Source organism: Arvicanthis niloticus, chromosome 26 (genome assembly GCF_011762505.2).
Source record: "Arvicanthis niloticus isolate mArvNil1 chromosome 26, mArvNil1.pat.X, whole genome shotgun sequence".
In the NCBI taxonomy this organism is placed as follows: Eukaryota; Metazoa; Chordata; class Mammalia; order Rodentia; family Muridae; genus Arvicanthis; species Arvicanthis niloticus.
This window is the reverse complement of record NC_133434.1, coordinates 7,336,777-7,356,812: the sequence shown is the minus strand read 5'-3', so window position 1 is coordinate 7,356,812 and position 20,036 is coordinate 7,336,777. Positions and strand designations below refer to the sequence as shown.

General features: G+C 36.2%; 2 protein-coding genes across 2 annotated transcripts; one reads left to right on the top strand and one right to left on the bottom strand.

Annotated features, from left to right (window-relative positions):
- Positions 1 to 1,162: 1,162 nt before the first annotated feature.
- On the top strand, positions 1,163 to 3,959 carry LOC143439006 (olfactory receptor 8B8-like). The gene has a single exon (XM_076924716.1). The coding sequence runs from the start codon at positions 1,177 to 1,179 to the stop codon at positions 2,107 to 2,109; it is 933 nt and encodes a 310-aa protein (XP_076780831.1). The 5' UTR covers positions 1,163 to 1,176; the 3' UTR covers positions 2,110 to 3,959.
- Positions 3,960 to 10,240: 6,281 nt separating this feature from the next.
- On the bottom strand, positions 10,241 to 14,544 carry LOC143439007 (olfactory receptor 8B8-like). The gene has a single exon (XM_076924717.1). It carries the CDS (start codon positions 14,454 to 14,456, stop codon positions 13,527 to 13,529), a length of 930 nt encoding a protein of 309 aa, XP_076780832.1. The 5' UTR covers positions 14,457 to 14,544; the 3' UTR covers positions 10,241 to 13,526.
- Between the last annotated feature and the right edge of the window lie 5,492 nt (positions 14,545 to 20,036).

Here is a 20,036-nt window from a genome sequence, read left to right as displayed (position 1 = left end):
GACTGAAGTACAAAGAACTAAGATATGTCAGTCACTGTTTTCTACTTTGTGCTGTACTGAGACAAAATAAAACTGATATAAGAATCAGCTCAAAGTGTGACTTGGAGACTGTTCAAAGACATTTAGAACCTTAGACTAGAGAGAAACTTTAAAGAGATTCTTCTTTTTGGACAGAACTTCACTATTCTTCATTCATGAATATTTTCTACCACATGGGAGTAACTAAAAATTTCAAAAATTATTCCTTATGCTTTAGAACAATATGTTGATCTCATTTCCTCACAGTCTAACCTGTGTAAAAGACCAACACACACTGTCAAGGTATATACCTCCAATCTCATCAATGAGGAGAGATTCAAGAGTAGGAAAACCAATGATGATAACAGTGGTTGTATCTTGGCTCTGTTCTCTCCTTTCTGGTCTTTGGATACTCTGTATTTTCACAGAGAAACATTGACAGTCATCTGCAGAATGAATGTGATATTGTATTTAGTTACTTATCTTGTTTATAACTGAAGGCAGAAATCATAAAAAGCCAGAGGACAGATGAATATAAGGAAAAAGTGTCTTCTGGACACAGCAGGGCATTTGCATACACAAACTTAAAGGAACTGTGACAGAATGCACAAGATCTCTGCAAGCTCAATCCAGACCAAATCCTAGCATAGAAAGAGGAGTGAGCCAAGAAGCTCTACCCTTTGCTAACAGCTATTGGCAATTGTAAGCTGCTGGTAGGAGAATCAGACTGCTTTAAGAGAATAGCTCCTGCAGCACACACTAACAATAATATATGACCAACACAAAAGAGCATGATTTAAGAATAAAAAAGATATGGAGTAGGGTAGGTAGAAAAAGAGAGGGTAAATATGATCAAAATAGGTATTAAATAATAGTGTGTTGTGTGTATGTGTGTGTGTGGGGGGGAAGAGACAGAGAGACAAAAACCAGAGAGCCAGAGAGACAGAAAGACAGGCAGACAGGGAGACAGAGACATATGGACAGACATAGAGAGAGTGAGAAAGTAAAAAGAATTTAAATGAGAGAAACACCACAACTAAAGGAAAAATTCATGTTATTGATACTCTATATGTTTGAAAGACTGTTGTGGGAATAGTTGTATTTTCTTCTAACATGATTTCTTTTTGCCTGTGCTCACAGATTCCTTTATAAAGAAGAATGGGTTTTGAAAATGACTCTTCTGTGACTGAATTCATTCTGGTGGGATTAACCAAGGAACCTGATCTCCAGTGCCCTCTTTTCATCCTGTTTCTAGTGATGTATGTTCTCACTGTGCTGGGAAATCTGGGTTTGATTAGTTTAATTGTACTGAATTCTCACCTTCACACACCAATGTATTTTTTCCTCTTTAACTTGTCCTTTATTGACCTCTGGTATTCTTCTGTGTTCACACCCAAAATGCTAATGAGCTTTATATCAGAGAAAAACATTATATCCTATAGAGGATGCATGACCCAGCTTTTCTTTTTCAGTTTTTTCTGTATTTCTGAATGTTATGTGCTGACTGTAATGGCCTATGATCGCTATGTGGCCATCTGTAATCCACTATTATACAATATTGTTATGTCTCCTAAATTATGTTTGAACCTCATACTTGGCACATATATGATGGCATTTGCTAGTGCCATGGCTCACACAGGATGCATGCTGAGACTGACCTTCTGCAGTGCCAACACCATCAATCACTACTTCTGTGACATCCCCCCTTTGCTTCAGCTCTCCTGCACCAGCACCTATGTCAATGAGCTGGAGGTATTTGTTGTTATAGGCATCAATATCATTGTTCCCACCATCACCATCTTTATCTCTTATGGTTTCATCCTCTCAAGTATTTTTCATATCAGTTCTAAGGAAGGCAGGTCCAAGGCCTTCAGCACCTGCAGTTCCCACATAATTGCAGTTTCTCTGTTCTTTGGATCAGGTGCATTTATGTATCTCAAACCATCTTCTGCTGAGTCAATGAATGAAAGTAAAATCTCCTCTGTCTTTTATACCAATACAGTTCCTCTGTTGAATCCTTTAATCTACAGCTTGAGGAACAAAGATGTTAAAGTTGCCTTGATAAAGACCCTGAGTAAGAGACAGTGTTGATCTGAGTGTCTTTTCTCATGTAGCTATTGGGCTTAGAATACCAGTTTTATTAGTTCCATTTGTGTGGTCATTATCATATATTTTTGTTTTCTTGTTTGTAGGGTCAAAGACATTTGAATTTCATTTCAATAATTTATTTCTGTTTTTCTTATAGATAATGGCTTTTTCCCTTGCAATTGCCATAATTTCTCTTCTTCTTTCACATGTAAATTAAGAACTCTAGTGGAGAAATTTAGGTATTCAAAAGTATGATAATTTTTGCCATTTCTTCCTGTGAATAATGATTAATATTTGACAACCATGTCATTTAACGTGTCAAGGAAGTAGAGGAATTCAGTTGTACCGGCTTTTAGAAACATGCATTTACAGTATACAGAATGTTTCTATTCTGGTTATTCCTTCCTTTATTGGAAGATATCTCCTTTACAAAGCTGAAATGGAAGGCTCCAGAGTAAATTCAATTTGCCCACTTATATATTCAAATATTATGAATGAATTATTTTTCTGCAAAGAGCTCTGTTAATTTGTTGAGGTTTTTTTTTTTTTTTGACAGGAGTTTTAGGTATAATTTTGAGCCAGAAATATATGGAATCACCAACAAACATAAGAATTTTAAGCTTTTAAAAAAGTATTTAGGTACCTAAGTTATGATAATATTGTTCATGGAATAAGATACTTAACTATTATTAGTTTTAAAAAATCTGGCTATCCTTAAAATACTAAATCTAAGATTATCAAAGTGTAATTTAAGCATTTTAAAGATAACATAAATACCTTTTATTGTTTAATTTTTCTAAATGTCATTATTATTTTTTAATTTTTTCTTTTACTATTATTAATCATTCTATTCATTTACATCTCAAATGATATCCCACTTCATGGTTACCCCTCCACCATCCCTCCATGCCACATCTGCCCTCCCTCTCCCTTTTGCCTGTCTAAGAGTGTTCGCCCACTCACCCACACTCTCCCACCCCACCACTCCAGCAACTCCCTACTCTGGGGCATCAAACCTCCCAAGGACCAAGGGCCTCCCTTCTCATTACTATCTGGCAAGGCCATCCTCTGCTACATAAGTATATAAATCCTTTTTAACATTTTGAAATTTAGCAGAAAAAAAAATCTTTGGTCTATCATGATAGTCTTTTAACATTACTAAATCCTTGACTTGTATTTTTAGAAAGTTCATGTCGTTTATCTATTTAAACCAATATTTACCTGCTTGATATTTCCTTAACAATTAATTTTTACATATATTTAATTATATTAGATATAAAATGTGTATAAGTATTGGAAAATATTGTTTAGTGTTTATTTATTTCTTTATTAGCACTTTCATTTTTAAAATGTGTATATATGTAGGTACTTGAATGAATATAGGTTCACCACGGACATACAGGAGTCCACAAGGGTCAGAAGAGGGGACAAGATGAACAGGACTTGAGTTACTGAAGTTTATGAGCTTCCATGTGAGCTCAATAAAATGGACTCAGGTCTTCTGCAAGAGCAGTAAGTGCTTTCAACAACTGAGCCATACCTCTTGAGCCAATAAAATTATTTTCTTTATAGAATGAAAGTGTATCTAGTAAGTAATATCTCTGCTATCTTGTAGCTGTAAGCATTTTGCAGTTTTTGATCCACATATTTCCCTCTTTCTAACTGCATTGTATCATCCTTCTTTATCCTTTTACCTATGAGTCCTAATAAGTGCCTGGAAACACCTTTGAATTGCTTAAGGCTGGACAAAGTTTTCTTTATGGGTTTCAATTGCATTGATTATTTTTCCTGTTGTAACATGTATAAAACTCACAGTGAATTGTATTTATATATGTGTGTCAACCTGAATAAAGTGCAACTAAAAGCTAATTCTATCTTTTTCAATGAATTGGCTATTTATAGAGAAAAATCTTGTGGATGGGTATTATAGAAAATAAAATGGACAAAAGAAACGGTCAATTTCCATCCCTACCCCACCCCCACACAAATAAGAGAATGGATTAAAAAAATGGAGTAAAGAGTTTTAGAAATCAACTAACACAAAACAAATACTGATAGTAAAAGCTTGTGCTTATTTTTCTTGCACGATGTAGTTAAAATTTCACAATTACCAGGTCTACAACGTGAAAAAATTATCTTAGCCTTCCATGATATTTGTCAGGAAAAAATTAGATAGTGACCTTGTAAGTGTATTGTTAGAGTCTCCAAGTCTTTAGATACTGACATGTTTATTTGTAATATTATATATCATCAATTCGTATGTGTATCATCATCTTTCTTCAGCATCTTTAAAATAAAAAAAAGGCTCTATAATAAAAATTTGAAAAGACAAAACAAACAAAAAGAAAAATCAAATAATGCATTGAAATTAACCAGAGCCAAACTCTGTATGTTGCAATGAACTTCCTATACAGTTTCAGTAGGCAATTTGAAGCAATTTCCACAAATCCTCAAGCTAAACAAAGATAGCATGTATGCAGAGGACCTGTCATAGACCCATGCAGGCTTTATGGTTGCTGCTGCATCTCTGTGAGCCCCTATGAACCCTGCCTAGTTAATTATGTGGACCCTATTCTAGTGATGTCTTCAATCCTTCTGGCTTCTATAATTCCTCTCCCTCCTCTTCCCCTCCATCTAATGTTTGGTTGTGAGTCTCTGAATCTCATCCTGAGGCTTCCCCTTCCTGAGGAAGCCTCTCTAATAAGAGTTGGGCTAGGCACCAATAATAGATTGGCAGAATACTTTTAGGAATCATTTCATTGACTTTTATATTTTTATTTTATTACTTTATATTATTATTATTGTTATTATTATTGATTTACCTATTTTAGCATAAATATTTTAATAAATCCCAGCATGGGGTTCCTTCTGGCCTTCGATCATATATGTTCCTGGATTAAAGACACACACACACACAGCCTTATATTTTAATATGCCTTAGGCAGCTTAATAGCTGGGCAAGTGCCTAACCTCCATGCTGTTAGAATCCACTTTCCCACCTACAACTCTGAGTTACTACTTCCTAATTTCTATCTTCTATCTTGGCTGGTTTTCAACCAATTAAGCAGCCCTCCTGCGTATTCTTCTCTCCTTTTCCTGCACACACTCCTAAGGCATGGTCACTTCCTTCTCTCCTCTCCTCATGGTCCCAAACCTGGCAAACCTAAATCCTGTCTCTTTCTCTTCTTCCCAGCTGTTGGCTACTGGCATCTTTATTTACCAATCACAGTCAACTGCAGCAGGTTCCCAGAAGCTATGTCTTGCAGACAGTTGGGGGATCTAAATTAGCATTAGAATACAAGTAGGTTTCTATTTATTTATTTATTTATTTATTTATTTATTTATTTATTAGCAATTGTGTTTGATTCTACTATATGTCGCTGCATCATCCAGCTTATGATTCTTGCCAATTTAGGCAGTGTAAGGCATAGGATCCCTTTTGTGGGTTTGGTCTCATTAGACCAATCGTTGATTGACCACTCTCACAGGCGGAACAGGTTGGTAGGTCCAAGTGACTGCGGCTGGGTCTGTGTACCATTTCTAGCAGTGGAAGACTTGCCTAGTTACAGAAGATTGCTGGTTCAGGATCCAGATCCTCCAGTTCTAGGAGTCCTTGCTAGGCTAAATTATTCCCCCCTAAATGCCCCATATTTCAGTAGTCTTTTCCTGTACTCTCTTCCTCCTCCATCAGTTTCCTCCTGTTTCTATGCCCACCCACTCCTGTCTACCCACAAAATCTATTTTATTTTTCCTTCTCACGGAGATCCATGAATCCCTCACTAGAGCCCCCTTGTTACTTAGCCTTTCTGGGTCTGTGGGTTGTGGCATGATTATCTTTCACTTAAATGCTGATCTCCATTTTATAAGCCAGTACACAATCATGTTTGTCTTTCTTGCTTTCCTATTGCCTCACTCGGGGTGATTTTCTTCTAGTTCCATCCATTTGACTGCAAATTTCATGCCTTCTTTTTGTTGTTATTGTTCTAACTGCTGAGTAATATTCCCTTGTGTAAACGTACCCCCTTTTCGTTACCCATTCTTTAATTGATAGCATCTATGTTGTTTGCAGCTTCTGAATATTATAAATAAAGATGCTATGTGTCGGGCCTAACACGAGGTCTAATCTCCATTCCACCTTCACCCTTCAGTCAAGTATACAGGTGGAGGGCGTGATGAACAGGGCCCAGGCCCTAGAGAGATTTACTACTAATGAGATACCTGAAGGCCAGAGGGTGGAGCCGATAAGCATTCCTCCCCAGCCCCTCCCCCCTCTTCTGCTCCCAGGTCCGCCCTGGGTTTGGGGGGGGGGGGGCGGTGCGCACATCCAGATCCACCCACCATCCGCCATGCCATGCCTTGGAAACCCAAGGACTTCCTTGTGTGTTGAGGCCATGCCGTGAGGAACCGTGAAGAGGCCTTTAGTTAGTGAGTAGCTGGGCATAACTTCCAGCTGGAGGAACCCAGAGCGTTCCCAGCCTACTACAGCGAGGAACCCTGTGGTTCCCCAGCAGTTTTTTCCCACAGCTATGAAAACAGCTGAACAAGTGTATTATTGGTAGGATAGAGCATCTTTTGGGTATATGCCAAGGACTGGTGAAGCTGGGTCATGAGGTAGACCTATTTCCAATTTTCTGAGAAACCACTGTATCGATTTTTGTAGGAGCTTGTACTCCCAACAGTAATGGAGGGATGTTCCCCTTGCTCCATATCCTTGTGGAAAGCATGAGCTGTCATTTGTGTTATTCATCTTACGCATGCCATCTGGTATAAGACAGAATCTCTAAGTAGTTTAGATTTGCATTTCCTTAATGTATCATCTTTCAATCTATTTACATTGAACTAAAAACTTGGGACATTTATTATGTTGTAGAGGGTATTTACCCATCCTTACTTTGAGAAAAATACTTTATACTTAAGCAACTAAGGGTCTAATTTACTCCAGGTATCCATCAGGCAAACTATTAAGTACCTGAAGGAATCTTGGAGGACTTCATCCCCATCTTTAAAATGAAATCAAGATTGGAGGAAGCTGATAAAGTTTGCCTAATCCTGTTTGAGTTTTTCAGCACAACATCTGGAGAAACTCCTAGATTCTTTGATATTTATAATGGTGGCATCCTAATTTGAGCAACTAAAATTTTCTTAATGTATAAAATAAATATGGAATACTAGGTACCTACTGAGAGTCACTAGGTTTAAAAACTGAAGCTCTAAACAGAACCCTCAGTGCTCCAAGGGACAAAAATCACCAATCAAAGAGTATATGTGGGTGGGTTCATGTTGGGAGCCGACTTTAGTAGAAAGCGGCTAGATCAACTTTGCAGTCATCTGGAACCATATACCCTGATGAAAGACTTGGTTGTCAAAAGCCTATAACAGCTGAAGCACACTCTGATAAATATATTGTTTATCCCACATAGCTTGTTTTGCTGTTTAGTGACCTCAGCTGTATGGTGCACGTGGTAAAATGTTTTCACCTGTGTTCTCCTGCTTGTGTATATAAATACCTCAGAATTCCCTTCAATAGGGGAGACTTGAGAAAATAGAAGAGACTGAATCACACCCTGTCTTGTCTCCATTCTTCTCGTCTCCTGCCCCAAGAGCCACACTCTCTCTTGACCAGAGCACTTAGCCCCAAAAGTGTTGAGGCAAAAGTGTTGAGGCAGAGTGTGGGTCTCAACAGGTTCATGGCTCCCAAAACACATGTAGCAGAAGATTGCCGTATCTGGCATCAATAGGACAGGAGGCGCTTGGTCCTGTGGAGGCTCAATGCCCCAGCATACAGGCAGTGAGGAGGGAGTGGGTGGGTGGGGGAGCACCCTCTTAGAAGCAAAGTGGAGAGGGGACGGGGTGGAGGATTTACACAGGGGAGATCAGGAAAGGGGATAACATTTGAAATGTAAATAAATTTTAAAAAATTAACTAATAAAAATATTAAGCTCTGATATGAAATTTGAAACACACTTTAAGGAAGTGTTGTTTTTCAGATTTAGTCTGAAAGGCAGCTATAATCACTATATGCGATAATCTGTGACCTAAGAACATTTTCATTAAAAGTGTGTATGCATTACATTCCTCTATAGTTTTTGTCTTACGTTACCCAGTATTCCTTATCTTGTTAGTGCCCTGAATTCCCTTGAATAGTTTCACTTCTAGTTTTAAATCATATGCAGACTTAGTTTCATAAACTTATATAAAATCCAGGAATCATAAAAAAGAGACTATCTAATGAATAGACATTAATATAAACATATATAGTAAATTAATACTTTTTCTTTATCCTAGCTAATTCCCCAATAATGACACAGAAAGACCAAGGTTTATTTAAGGCTTTACTACAATATGTGAGTGGTTATTTTGATCTCTTTTAATCCCCTAAACTCATTTGACTGCCTCCCAGCCCAAATCCCCATATTACTTGCATTGGATTTTTCATGCTTCAGCTTAACTCTCATCCACATCTTCCTCCTTCCTTCTTGTGGCTCATCTAATTCTGTCTTCCTCTCTCCATCACCTTTCCTTGTCTGGCAGAAGTCCCACCCTATTCTCTTTTCTGCTCAACCATCAGGTAAATACCTTTTACTGACAAGGCAGAGAATAAATGGTAAGCATTGTTTTCACAGACTTGAGACAGGAGATTCTTGACATAATCATTACATTGCTAAGTCCTAACTGAAACAAGCTAGGATGGCAGAGAAAGCAACATTTAAATAACACAAGAACAATCTTTACACAGTGCACAAAAACATTATGCCTACAAGAAAAATATGACATTGGCCTTTCTGATAATCTCTTACTTTGCTCAGAATAATTATCTACCATTTTTATATTTTCCTGCAAATAACCTAACTTTGCTTTCCTTTATAGCTGAAAATATTCCTATGTATAAATGTACATTTTCTTCAGCCATTTCTCTGTTGTTGGATATATTGATTGGACTATACCATATCTATTGTGACCAGCTCTAAAATAAACACTGCTGTACAGATATCCCTATAATAAATTGATTTGGAATCCTTCAGGTAAATACCAGGGAATAGTTGTTCTTATATAAGATATGTTTTTCATTTTTTGAGAAATTTCCATGTTCATTCAATATAAGCTAGATATCTTACATTCATTCAAGCAGTATATATGGCCTCCCTTTTGTCCACAGCCATACCATTGTCTGAAGTTTTTAATTCTTCATCTTTTGTAAATAAAATTATGTAAAATAGAGTTTGCATATTAAGTAACACTATAGTAAAAAAAATTGCATAAAGTTTCAAAGAAAAGAAAAGAAATTCAGGTTATCAAACTCCACTCTTTCCCCAATTTTTAAAATTTTCTAATGATTGCAATTCTGAGGTGATACAGATTCCAGTTTAGTTTTCATTTGTATTTCTCTGGTGTCTTGTGAAGTTGAATGTTTGCCATGTTTATTGAGCATTTGTGTTTCATCTTTTGATAAATGTCCATTTTTCTTAACACATTTATTGATTGGTTGATTGATTTAACGTTCAAGTTTTCTTTTTATATTTCCATATACTAGTTTTCCATCCTCTGTAAGATTATCTATAAACTATCTATTACTTGTTTAACTTCTTTACTATGTAGAACTTTTTAATTTTACAAGGTTCCATTTTTCAATTGTTGGCATTATTCTGAGTGATCAGAGTCTTATTCTGACCATCTCTGAATCTATATCACTACTTTTTTCCACAACAGATTCAAGGATTTAGGCCTTACATTAAGGCCTTCAATCAATTGGAAACTGATTTTTTTGTGTGTGTGTGATAAATGATAAATAAATTTCATTATTATAATGTGGCTACCTAGATTTAACAGCAGCATTTTTAAACAGACTATCTTTTCTACAATGTACTTTTTGGCATATTTGACAAAATTTGGCATATTTGCCGAAAATTAGGTAGATATATCTTCATGAGTTTATAGCCATGTCCTCTGTTTAGTTCCATTGTTTTTGCCTGAGTATTATTTAATTTTCTACTATGGTAGTTTCATACATCTTAGAACCACTAATGGGGACACTAGATTTAAATCATCTAAATCACTAGATCCTTTTTTTGTTGTTGTTCAGGATTGTTTTGAGTCTCCAAGTCATTTTGTGCTCCCATAGGATTTTACACTGCATTTATTTAGTTAGTTAGACTTTTTTATTGGATATTTTATTTATTTACACTTCACATGTTATTACCTTTCCCAATTTCCTCTCCAGAAAATTCCTACACTGCATTTATGTTTCTTTGAAGAATGGCATTGAACAATGATGAGTATTGCATATAATTTGCAGAATATTTTAGTAGTAAAGTCATTTTTTACAATATTAATTTTCCCAATGATGAGTATGGAAAGTCTTTCCATCTCCCAGAGTCATCTTCAATTTTTTGAGTATTTTATAGTTTTGAATAGTAAAGTTCTTCACATTCATTTCACACTTGGTTCAGATTTTTTTTTGTATTCATAAATAGCAATGTTTCTTGGCTTATTTGACAGCATGTTAGTATTAGGAAAGCTACTGGGTTTTGTGCTAATTTAGTATACTGTTTATTCATCATACCTAAGGATTTATTTTTCAATCAAATCAAAGAAGTTTTTGGAGGATTTTTGACAATCTTTTTTGCTTAGTATTATAACAACTTCAAATAGTAGACACTGAATTTTTCCCCATTTTTATCCCTTTTATTTATTTATTTTGTACTGTCTTATTGCTTTAGATGAGACTTCACTCACTATACAGTTTAATAATGGGTAAACTGCTAATCCTATCCACAAACTATCTCTAGCTTAGTTCTAATAATGCATCTCTCACAGACCAAACCTAGCAGCCTATAGTCTCACATGTTACACAAAGCAAAAAAGGAAGTCACATGCCCAGGTCACAATGCAAAACCACAAATGATATGAAAGTCCATGACACTAAGCACCCATAAAACCATTAGTACTACAGAAATGATCTCCAATGAGAATTCCATATATGAACTTCAGGACAGAGATTTTCAAAAGAAAAACCATTTGTGTACTTCATCAAATAACTCAGGACATTAAAGATGAACTAAATAGGATAAGAATAAAAACCTGAGTGATGTTCAAGAAAACATATATTTATGACTGACATTTGTAAGAACCATAGGTAATGGAGGACACTACAAAACCACAGCCCTCTAAATCAATACTATAAAACTCATATGAACTCACAGATAATCTGAGGAAAGACTCAGTGGTTCTCCAATGTTGGACAAAATACTAAGGTCAAAGTCCTGAGAGCAAGGAGACAGAGCAAGGTATTCCCAGGAAAGAACACAATAATTGGTTACCCAGTATGAATAGATAATCTTGGAAACATACATATAAGTTATATTATACAGACAAGGCAGGTTTCAGAAGTAATGAATTTGAATAAAAAGCATGAAGGAATATATTAGAGTAGGTTTTAGATGGAGCAAATGAAGAGGGAAATGAAGAAATTAAATCTTAAAAAGTATTTAAACAAAAAGTATCTTGGTGAGTTTTTCTTTATCTTACACTTCCAAATAAGAATAAATTACTGAGAGAAGTAAGGGAAGGAACCTGGAGGTAACAGCTGAAGCAGAGACCATGGAGGATCACTGTTTACTGACTTGCTTCTCATGGGATAATTTCTTATAGCACCAAGGACCACATTCCAGTGGACCAAAGGATGGAACTGCCCATGGTAAATTATTCCTTTATACATTAATCATTAATCCAAAAGAAAAGAATCTTTCAACAGGCTTGTCCACCAGCCATTAATTATTAATCCAAAAGAAAAGAATATTCCAGTAGAGTTGTCTACTAGCCAGTCCACTGAAGGCAAATTCTCAGTTGAAGGTTTCTCATTCCAAATGACTCTAACTTTTTTCACGTTGACATAAAACTAGCCAGTAGTCCACAGATGGAATAAATTCTTTCCTTTACTCGAAGAACCCACATTTGATGTAGAACTTAACTTATCTGTTAAAAGAAATATTTCATACCCTGGTACAATCTAGTTGGCTAGTGTGTTTTGTCAGTGCTTCACTAATAAGATGAGACATTTATACTTGGAAAACAATCCAAAATATTAAGAGAAAAAGAAAGGAGAACAGCAGCCACCTGTGCCTGAATGGCCTGATCTTATTGTTGCAGTATCTGTGGTGTGGGATTAAACCAGAAACTGGTCTCAACCGGAGACTGTTTGGGTAACAAAATTAAAAAGCGTGACATAGGTCACTCTATACTGTTCACATTTATTACCTAGACCAGCTGAAGTTATTAATACATTCAAACACTTTTAGTTAAATAATAAAGATGTAAAATATAAAATTTAGAAGATTAGTTCAACTTTTTATTTTCAGGAGTTTGTTCTTACAGGTTGCTTTCTGTACCTTTGTTCCCACAAAGCACTCTTTATGTTGTAATGTTTTTCATAGTAAGTAAATTTTATACAATCTACTCTCTACTCAGACCCTGCTTTCTAAACCAAAAACTCCCCTAAAGTATTTCAGGACCTTTTTGTATGAGACAGCAGATTCTTATTTAAGCCAGTCACCTACTGGCACAGAGGGTATCTTCTTTTCCCTTAAAATGAATCATTAATTTTTTTTTGTCAGGAGGAAGTGATGATGCTACCAAAGCCCAATAAATCCTAAAGCAGCACACAATGCATAAACCTCAAGGCTGACATGTTGCCTCATATTTCATTTCAGTAATAAATTCAGTAATTTTAGTATTACTGAATTTCAATTCGATAATACAACTAAAAATGTGGGGGTGAGAGTGAATGGTAGTCATGTAATCAAATGCATGAAGATTTGTCCTCTGATTAAAGATCCTTGTATCATTTTGTAAGTTGTTAGCTTACCTGAGCCTAAGTATACTATTCGTATAATGAAAATATTTTTAATGTAAATATGTTGATTTATATTTATAAGTTAAAGTCATACAGCTGCCAAATGAATGTTTAACACAAAGTATTTGCATATGTAATACAGGTGTTTTAAAAGTCTGTGTACAATGATGCATGACTATTGAATATAGATATCTAAAAGGGATATTTTCTCACCCATTTGACAAAGACTAGAGAACAAAGAGAATGTGATATAAAGCAACTGTTTGAAGTAACACATATACTTGGTCTTCTACAAGTATACAACTGTAATGAAGTATAAATGCCAGAATCATTTTTGATAATCTATAAGTATAATTAACAAAGAAACTATATGTAATGTGACTCTTATCAAGGTGTAATAATGAGAAGAAATTGTAAATAATTTTTAAAAAGTGGCTTACTATAAAATAGTAAATAAGTCAATATCTACTTTCTATCTTCATACTATGAAACCTTAATGAAATAAAGCTGACACCAGAAACACACTAACATAAAGACTCTGTGTTGTATCTATAATGATATTAGATTGTGACTAAAACATTCTGCTCAGAGTTTTTTTCAAGCCAACTTTGACATCTTGATTCCTCAAGCTGTAGATTAGAGGGTTCATCATGGGAACCACAATGCTGTAAAATATGGAAGAGAACTTTGCCTCATTCATAGATACAGCTGAAGAAGGTTTTAGGTACATAAATGCACTCGAACCAAAGAACATAGAAACAGCAATTATGTGGGAACTGCAAGTGCTGAAGGCTTTGGACCTTCCTGAAGTAGATCTTATTTTGAGGATGCTGGAGAGGATGAAACCATAAGAAGCAAAGATGATTACAGTGGGCACAATGATGTCTTTTCCTGTTACAATGAACAATTCTATCTCATTGACATAGGTGCTGGTGCAGGAGAGTTGTAGTAAAGGGAGGAGATCACAGAAGTAATGGTTGATGGTGTTTCCATCACAGAAAGTTAGTCTCATTACACAACCTGTGTGGATCATGGCACCTGAAAATCCCATGAAATATGAACCAAGAATAAGATAGGAACACATCTTTGGAGACATGGCAACACTGTACAAGAGTGGATTGCAAATAGCCACATAGCGATCATAGGCCATTGCTGTCAGCACATAACATTCAGAAATTGCAAAAAAGCCAAAGAAGTAGAACTGGGTCATACACCCCATGTAGGAAATAATGTTCTTCTCAAGTATGAAGTTCATCAGCATTTTGGGTGTGATCAAAGAAGAATAGCAAAGGTCTATGAAGGACAAGTTAAAGAGAAAAAAGTACATGGGTGTGTGAAGGTGAGAATTCAACACAATTAAAATTATCAAAGTCAAATTTCCAAATGCAGTTATCAAATACATTACTAGAAAAATTAGGAACAGGGGCATTTGGAGGTCAGGCTGGTCTGTTAAACCCAAGAGAATGAATTCAGTTACAAATGAGCCATTTGCCAGAGCCATTCTCTTTTCAAGAATCTGTAGAGACCTAGGAGAACTGCACAGAACTTCCAATAATATCTTCTCTCACAGAGTGGAGATGTAAGCAAGGGGTGTCTGAAAAAAACAACCTGGTATCAGTGAAACCATTTCTCACACTACCATGAAGTGAAATGACAATTTTTTCCCCATGTTAGAATCTCAACAGTAGGTATAGTTGAAAAATATATTCATAACTTTCCACCTTCCTAAGACTGAGGACCTTTTATGCTGAAATGACTAATTAATCAGAGAAATGTATGAAATTGAATGGAGAGGATAGAATTCTTTATTCCCATTACTCTTTATTCTTGCAGCTTCCTTTTAATATTGAAAGAAGTTATAAAACTTGGTGCTGATCTATGTTGGAAGTCTTTAAGCTAATATCAAGAACTTTATTGTTAATAAAACTATGAAACAACTAGAATCCAAGAATGCTTAAGTTACTGTCAGTCTCTAAAAAAATTCATAAATATGAAGGAATATGAGATCTGTGCATGACTGAATCAAATGGACCGAAGTGTCTACTGTCTCTCTGGACATTCATCTTTTCAGAAATTGTACCTGCAGTCTTACAATTAAATGAGAGGATGAAAAAGGGGTACATCAAGGATCCTTAGATTCTTCTTAATGTGAATCCAGATGTAAAGATAAAATACACCACTTTTAATGGAAAATTCTGCATAACCTTTTTATATACAATCTAGAAGAATTGTGTAGACTGAAACAGAGCAGGACTATGGGTTCTGGCCCCTGTGAAGTGAAAGTTAGATACAAAGGCCAAATGGGAAGGACATTATAAACAGGGTCTGAGAATCTAAATTCAGCATTATTAAATAGTTAAGAATGCTATATTACATTCTGAGTTTGTTACAGGATATATCTTTAATATAAAATAATAAGTACTTATTCATCATGTAAGTCATTTTTACACATTAATGATAATCAATGTCTTAAAAAGGGAAGCACTAACATGCATCTATTTTAAAACTTACCTATATATTTAAGAAAAAAAAAACTTGTTGGTATCCAAACATTTTCATTATAAGTTATCCAAGAAAGGTAATATTGGGTTCTGAACCAGTTAGTTTCTTTGATTTCTATAAGAACATTGTAAAAAAATTTAGGATGGCTTCTAACTCATAACTCATAATTTATAATACTGTTATATTAGCCACTGTTGTCAAAAGGAAACGAAAGAGTATTTCTTTTTTTTCACGTGAACCACTTGATGAGATTCTATAAAAGTCAAACAGGTATCATTTCATTTTTTTGTGATAAGCAAACTAGAAATATTCTCAGTCTCTTCCTAAAAGCATATCACATCTAGATAAACAGGGATGAAGTGATTATATTTATGTGCTTGACCAGGATATACCTTTTTTTCCCTTAGGGATTGAAAATTTTAATCACACTTAAACTTCTCTTTGGGGATTTTACATCTTTCATTTTTGAGCCAGTATTAAGCTCCCATCTTCCTGTACCTTCTTCTCATAAGGAAATTTATTGCTTGTTTGTTTATGTTTTAACACTAATGTTCCAATAGTCTACCCCCAGGCCTTATTACTTTCACAAAATAATTTCCAAAACTATAGCAACACACACAAATGTTTTCTCCCTTAATCCCTTTTTGTTTGTTACTTAATTACTTCCATTTGTTACTTTGTGGATGGATCCCAGGACCTTGTACATATTACATAAATATTTTACCCCTCAGTTACTTTCCAGCCTCTAAAATCACCACTGATGTGTTGTATATTGCCACATTTTTGACATGAGTGTTAATTACTGCTTGATTACTGCTTTAACTTTTGAAACCAATAGTTTGCTCATGGTTGCAGGTTCTGTATTTAAATCATCTGCCTATATATCCTCACTAATATAATTATTTGAAAAAAATTATTTGATATTTCTTTGTCTGTGCTGTTTCTTGTTAGCCTAGGGAGGGTAGACACATCATGAACTCTCCTGGATTGCTGTGTTAAATTATGAATAAAATGTTGTCCTGTTTGAGAGAAATAATGGAAAATTTAAACGTAAATAATTTCTTGGGTTCATGAACGTCTATGGCTCTATTACTTCATCATGAGTTTAAAATATTATAAATTATAAGTATATTTAAATCCTGTGTATAAGTTATAACCGTGGTGTTAGAAAAAAATACTGGACATAGAAATTCTACAACTGTGCCAACTCCATCTTCTAATATCTGTTAGTTGCTAACCATTATTCTTCTACTAGTAATAGACTAAAGATGAGATTGTTATAAGCATAAAAATGCAGTGTCATTTTACCTTGTTATCTTAATTTATTTTTGTTCATAGTATACTAGCCAGGTAGCATATATTTTATGGTTTTAGGGTGCTTTTGTATGCTCCAATATTGCACCTTCACATTATCTAAATATTGTTCATGGGTTACATATAGCCATTTATATTCTCTCTATATGTGAATATATTTGATAGGATATAATATGAATTATTTAAATCCTGGTGAAGAGACATTTTCTTATAAACCTGATATTATGAAATTAAGTCCAGTCAGTTGTGAATTCCGTGCCAGCCGGGCATGCCTGATAACTTTCTGGGTAAACTGAGTTACCTAGTGAGACCAAATATCAAAAGTCCAGTGAATCCCAAAAGGTGGAACAACAAAATAAATTAAAAATTGAATCAAAGTATAGCTCCAACACTGTATTAAGAACTGTCAACCTTTTTCTGCAAAGGCAGATAGTACATATTTTATGTATGTAGGATTCAACTGCATACAAAGTCTGTTCTTGTCAAATAGTAAATGAGAGTGAGCCGACTTCTCTCAAAGTTTACTTGTAGATATTGAGGGTATTCTTCAGCTGTATAGGTATTTTGTATCACAGACATAGCCTGAGGTTCAATGAATAACACCAAGTTCGGAGGGAGGGTAAGGAAAGAAAGAATCAGCCAGTGATGCAATTACATGTATACTAACAATTTTACTTCCCTTTAAATTTTGTATGTATGGGTGTATGTAAGTGGGTGTGTAGTGTATAGATGTTTAGAGTATAGGCCTGTGTGATTGCATATAGGCCATAGACCTGTCATGCTCTATCATTATCCATCTTATTTTTTTTTTTTTTTGAGACATGGTCTCTAATCATGGAGTTAGGCTGGTGTCCTGCCTCCATAGTTTTGAGAGATGTAATATACATATGACCACATCTGTTTTTGTCATGTGAGTGACGGGTACTTGAATTTATGTCTCATGTCTCCTCAGGAAGTGCTTTTACCTGCTTACTGACTGAAATCATCAGCTCTTCTTTCTTCTTCTTCTTCTTCTTCTTCTTCTTCTTCTTCTTCTTCTTCTTCTTCTTCTTCTTCTTCTTCTTCTTTATCATCATTATTATTATTTTATTGGATATTTTATTTTCATTTCACATGTTTTCCCCTTTCCCCATCCCCACCCACCCAGGAACCCCATATCTCATTCCCCCTCCTCTTGCTTTTATGAAGCTGTGCCTCCACTCACCTACCCATTCTCACCTCCCTACCCTCAAATTCCCTCACACTGGAGCATCCAGCCTTCATGGGACCAAGGGCCTCTTCTCCCACCTTTGCCCAACAAGGCTATCCTCCCCTACATATACAGCTGGAGCCATGGGTCCCTCCCTATGTGCTCCCAGGATGGTTTAGACCCTGGGAACTCTCTTTGGTTGGTATTGTTGCTCTCCACATGGGGCCACAATCCCTTTCAGCTTCTTCAGTCTTCTCTCTAACTCCTCCATTGGGAACCCCATGATCAGTTCAATGGTTAGCTGTGAGCATCTGCCTCTGTATATGTCAGACTCTGGCAGACCTGTAAAGGAGACAGTTGTATCAGGCTCCTGTCAGCATGCACTTCCTGACATCCACATCAGCCTCTACCTTTGGTGACTGCATGGGTATCCATGAATGGATACCCAGGTGGAACAGTCTCCAGGCGACCCCTCTTTCAGTTTCTGACCCATACTTTGTCTACATATTTGCTCCCATGAGTATTTTGTTACTCCTTCTAAGAAGGACCCATACTTTGGTCTTCCTTCTTCATGAGCTTCACATGGTCTGTGAGTTGCATCTTAGGTATTGCGAGCTTCATCAGTTCTTCTAAGAACAAGCATGTATTAAATGTATTAAAAAGTTATGAATATAAAATAATATATCAAGGGCTTGGCTCACATGGTCAGTCACCTTCTGAGGAATGTGCTGTTGATACTTAAATCCCACTCTGGGTTGCACTCTTAGATCTAGGTAAAGACAAGCTTTCCCACTCACTGCTAGCGATTCTCTGAAGTCATGAAGCATGCAAAGACTTTAGCTCCTATCTAAAGTAATACTTTCTTTGAGACCTAAAATGCCCTGACGGTTTGGACTCCATCTTATATTTCACTCTAAGGTTGTGACATGTGCCACAATGTTGGAATCTATCATAAATTGGCTTGTCTGATCCATGTTATGTTTTAGAAAATCTTCAGTGGCGTAATGTGGGAGGGAGGGAGCACCTCAGCGGTCCCATACCAAGGTGTTTCCTCTGAGGAATCCGCTGTAAGACCGGTTTAGTATTTAAAAAAAAAGTTTATTGGCAGGAAGGGGACCTCGAGAAGGGGCTAGAGGCAGAGAAAAGAGTGGGACAGAGAAAGACAAAAAGGGAGGAGAGAGAGAGAGAGAGAGAGAGAGAGAGAGAGAGAGAGAGAGAGGAAGAGAAGAGAACAGAGCAGAACAGAAGAGAGAGGTAAAGAGCAGTTTTCTTTTTTATTTTACTTTGTTTTATTTATTTAATTTACATCCCCCTCACTGCCACCTCCTGCTTATGCCCTTCTACCACCCTTATCCCCAACCTTCCTCCCCTTCTCAACTGAGTGAGTACCCCCTCATCCCTCTACCATGGCATATCAAGTCTCTGAGACGCTGGGTATATCTCCCACTGAGGCCAGACAAGGCAGCCCAACTAGAACATTTTGGATAGCTCCTTTTCCAGTTCAGGACCCACATTAAGATAAAGCTACATATCTGCTGCATATGTGTGGGGAAGCCTAGATCCAGACTGTGTATGCTCTCTGGTTGGTGGTTCAGTCTCTGAGACCCTAAAGGTCCAGTTTAGTTGGTACTTTTGGTGTTCCTGTTGAGTTCAACCTTGTTCAAAGCTGCATTCCTTCTGCATATTCTTTCATAAGAGTCAGGATGTGACAGAGACCTGGGAAAAAGGAGGCACCCAAGAATCAATGGCAGTGACTTCAACTGTGACTACATCATTGGAGATATAGAGCCTGAAGAGGCCACTTCCTGTAGCTTGGCAGGAACCCCAGTGGAGTGATAGGGAAATCAATTCACCCGTAAATCTTTTGACCCAAAATTTATCCTGTCTACAAGAAATTCAGGGATAGGAAGATAGGGTGGAGACTGAGTGAATAGCCAACAAATAATGGGCCCAACTTGAGACTTATACCATGGAGAAGCATTAATCCCTGACACTATTAATAAATATTTGTCATGCTGGCAGACAGGAGTCTAACATGGCTGTCCTTTGAGAGACTCCACCCAGCAGCTCACTCAG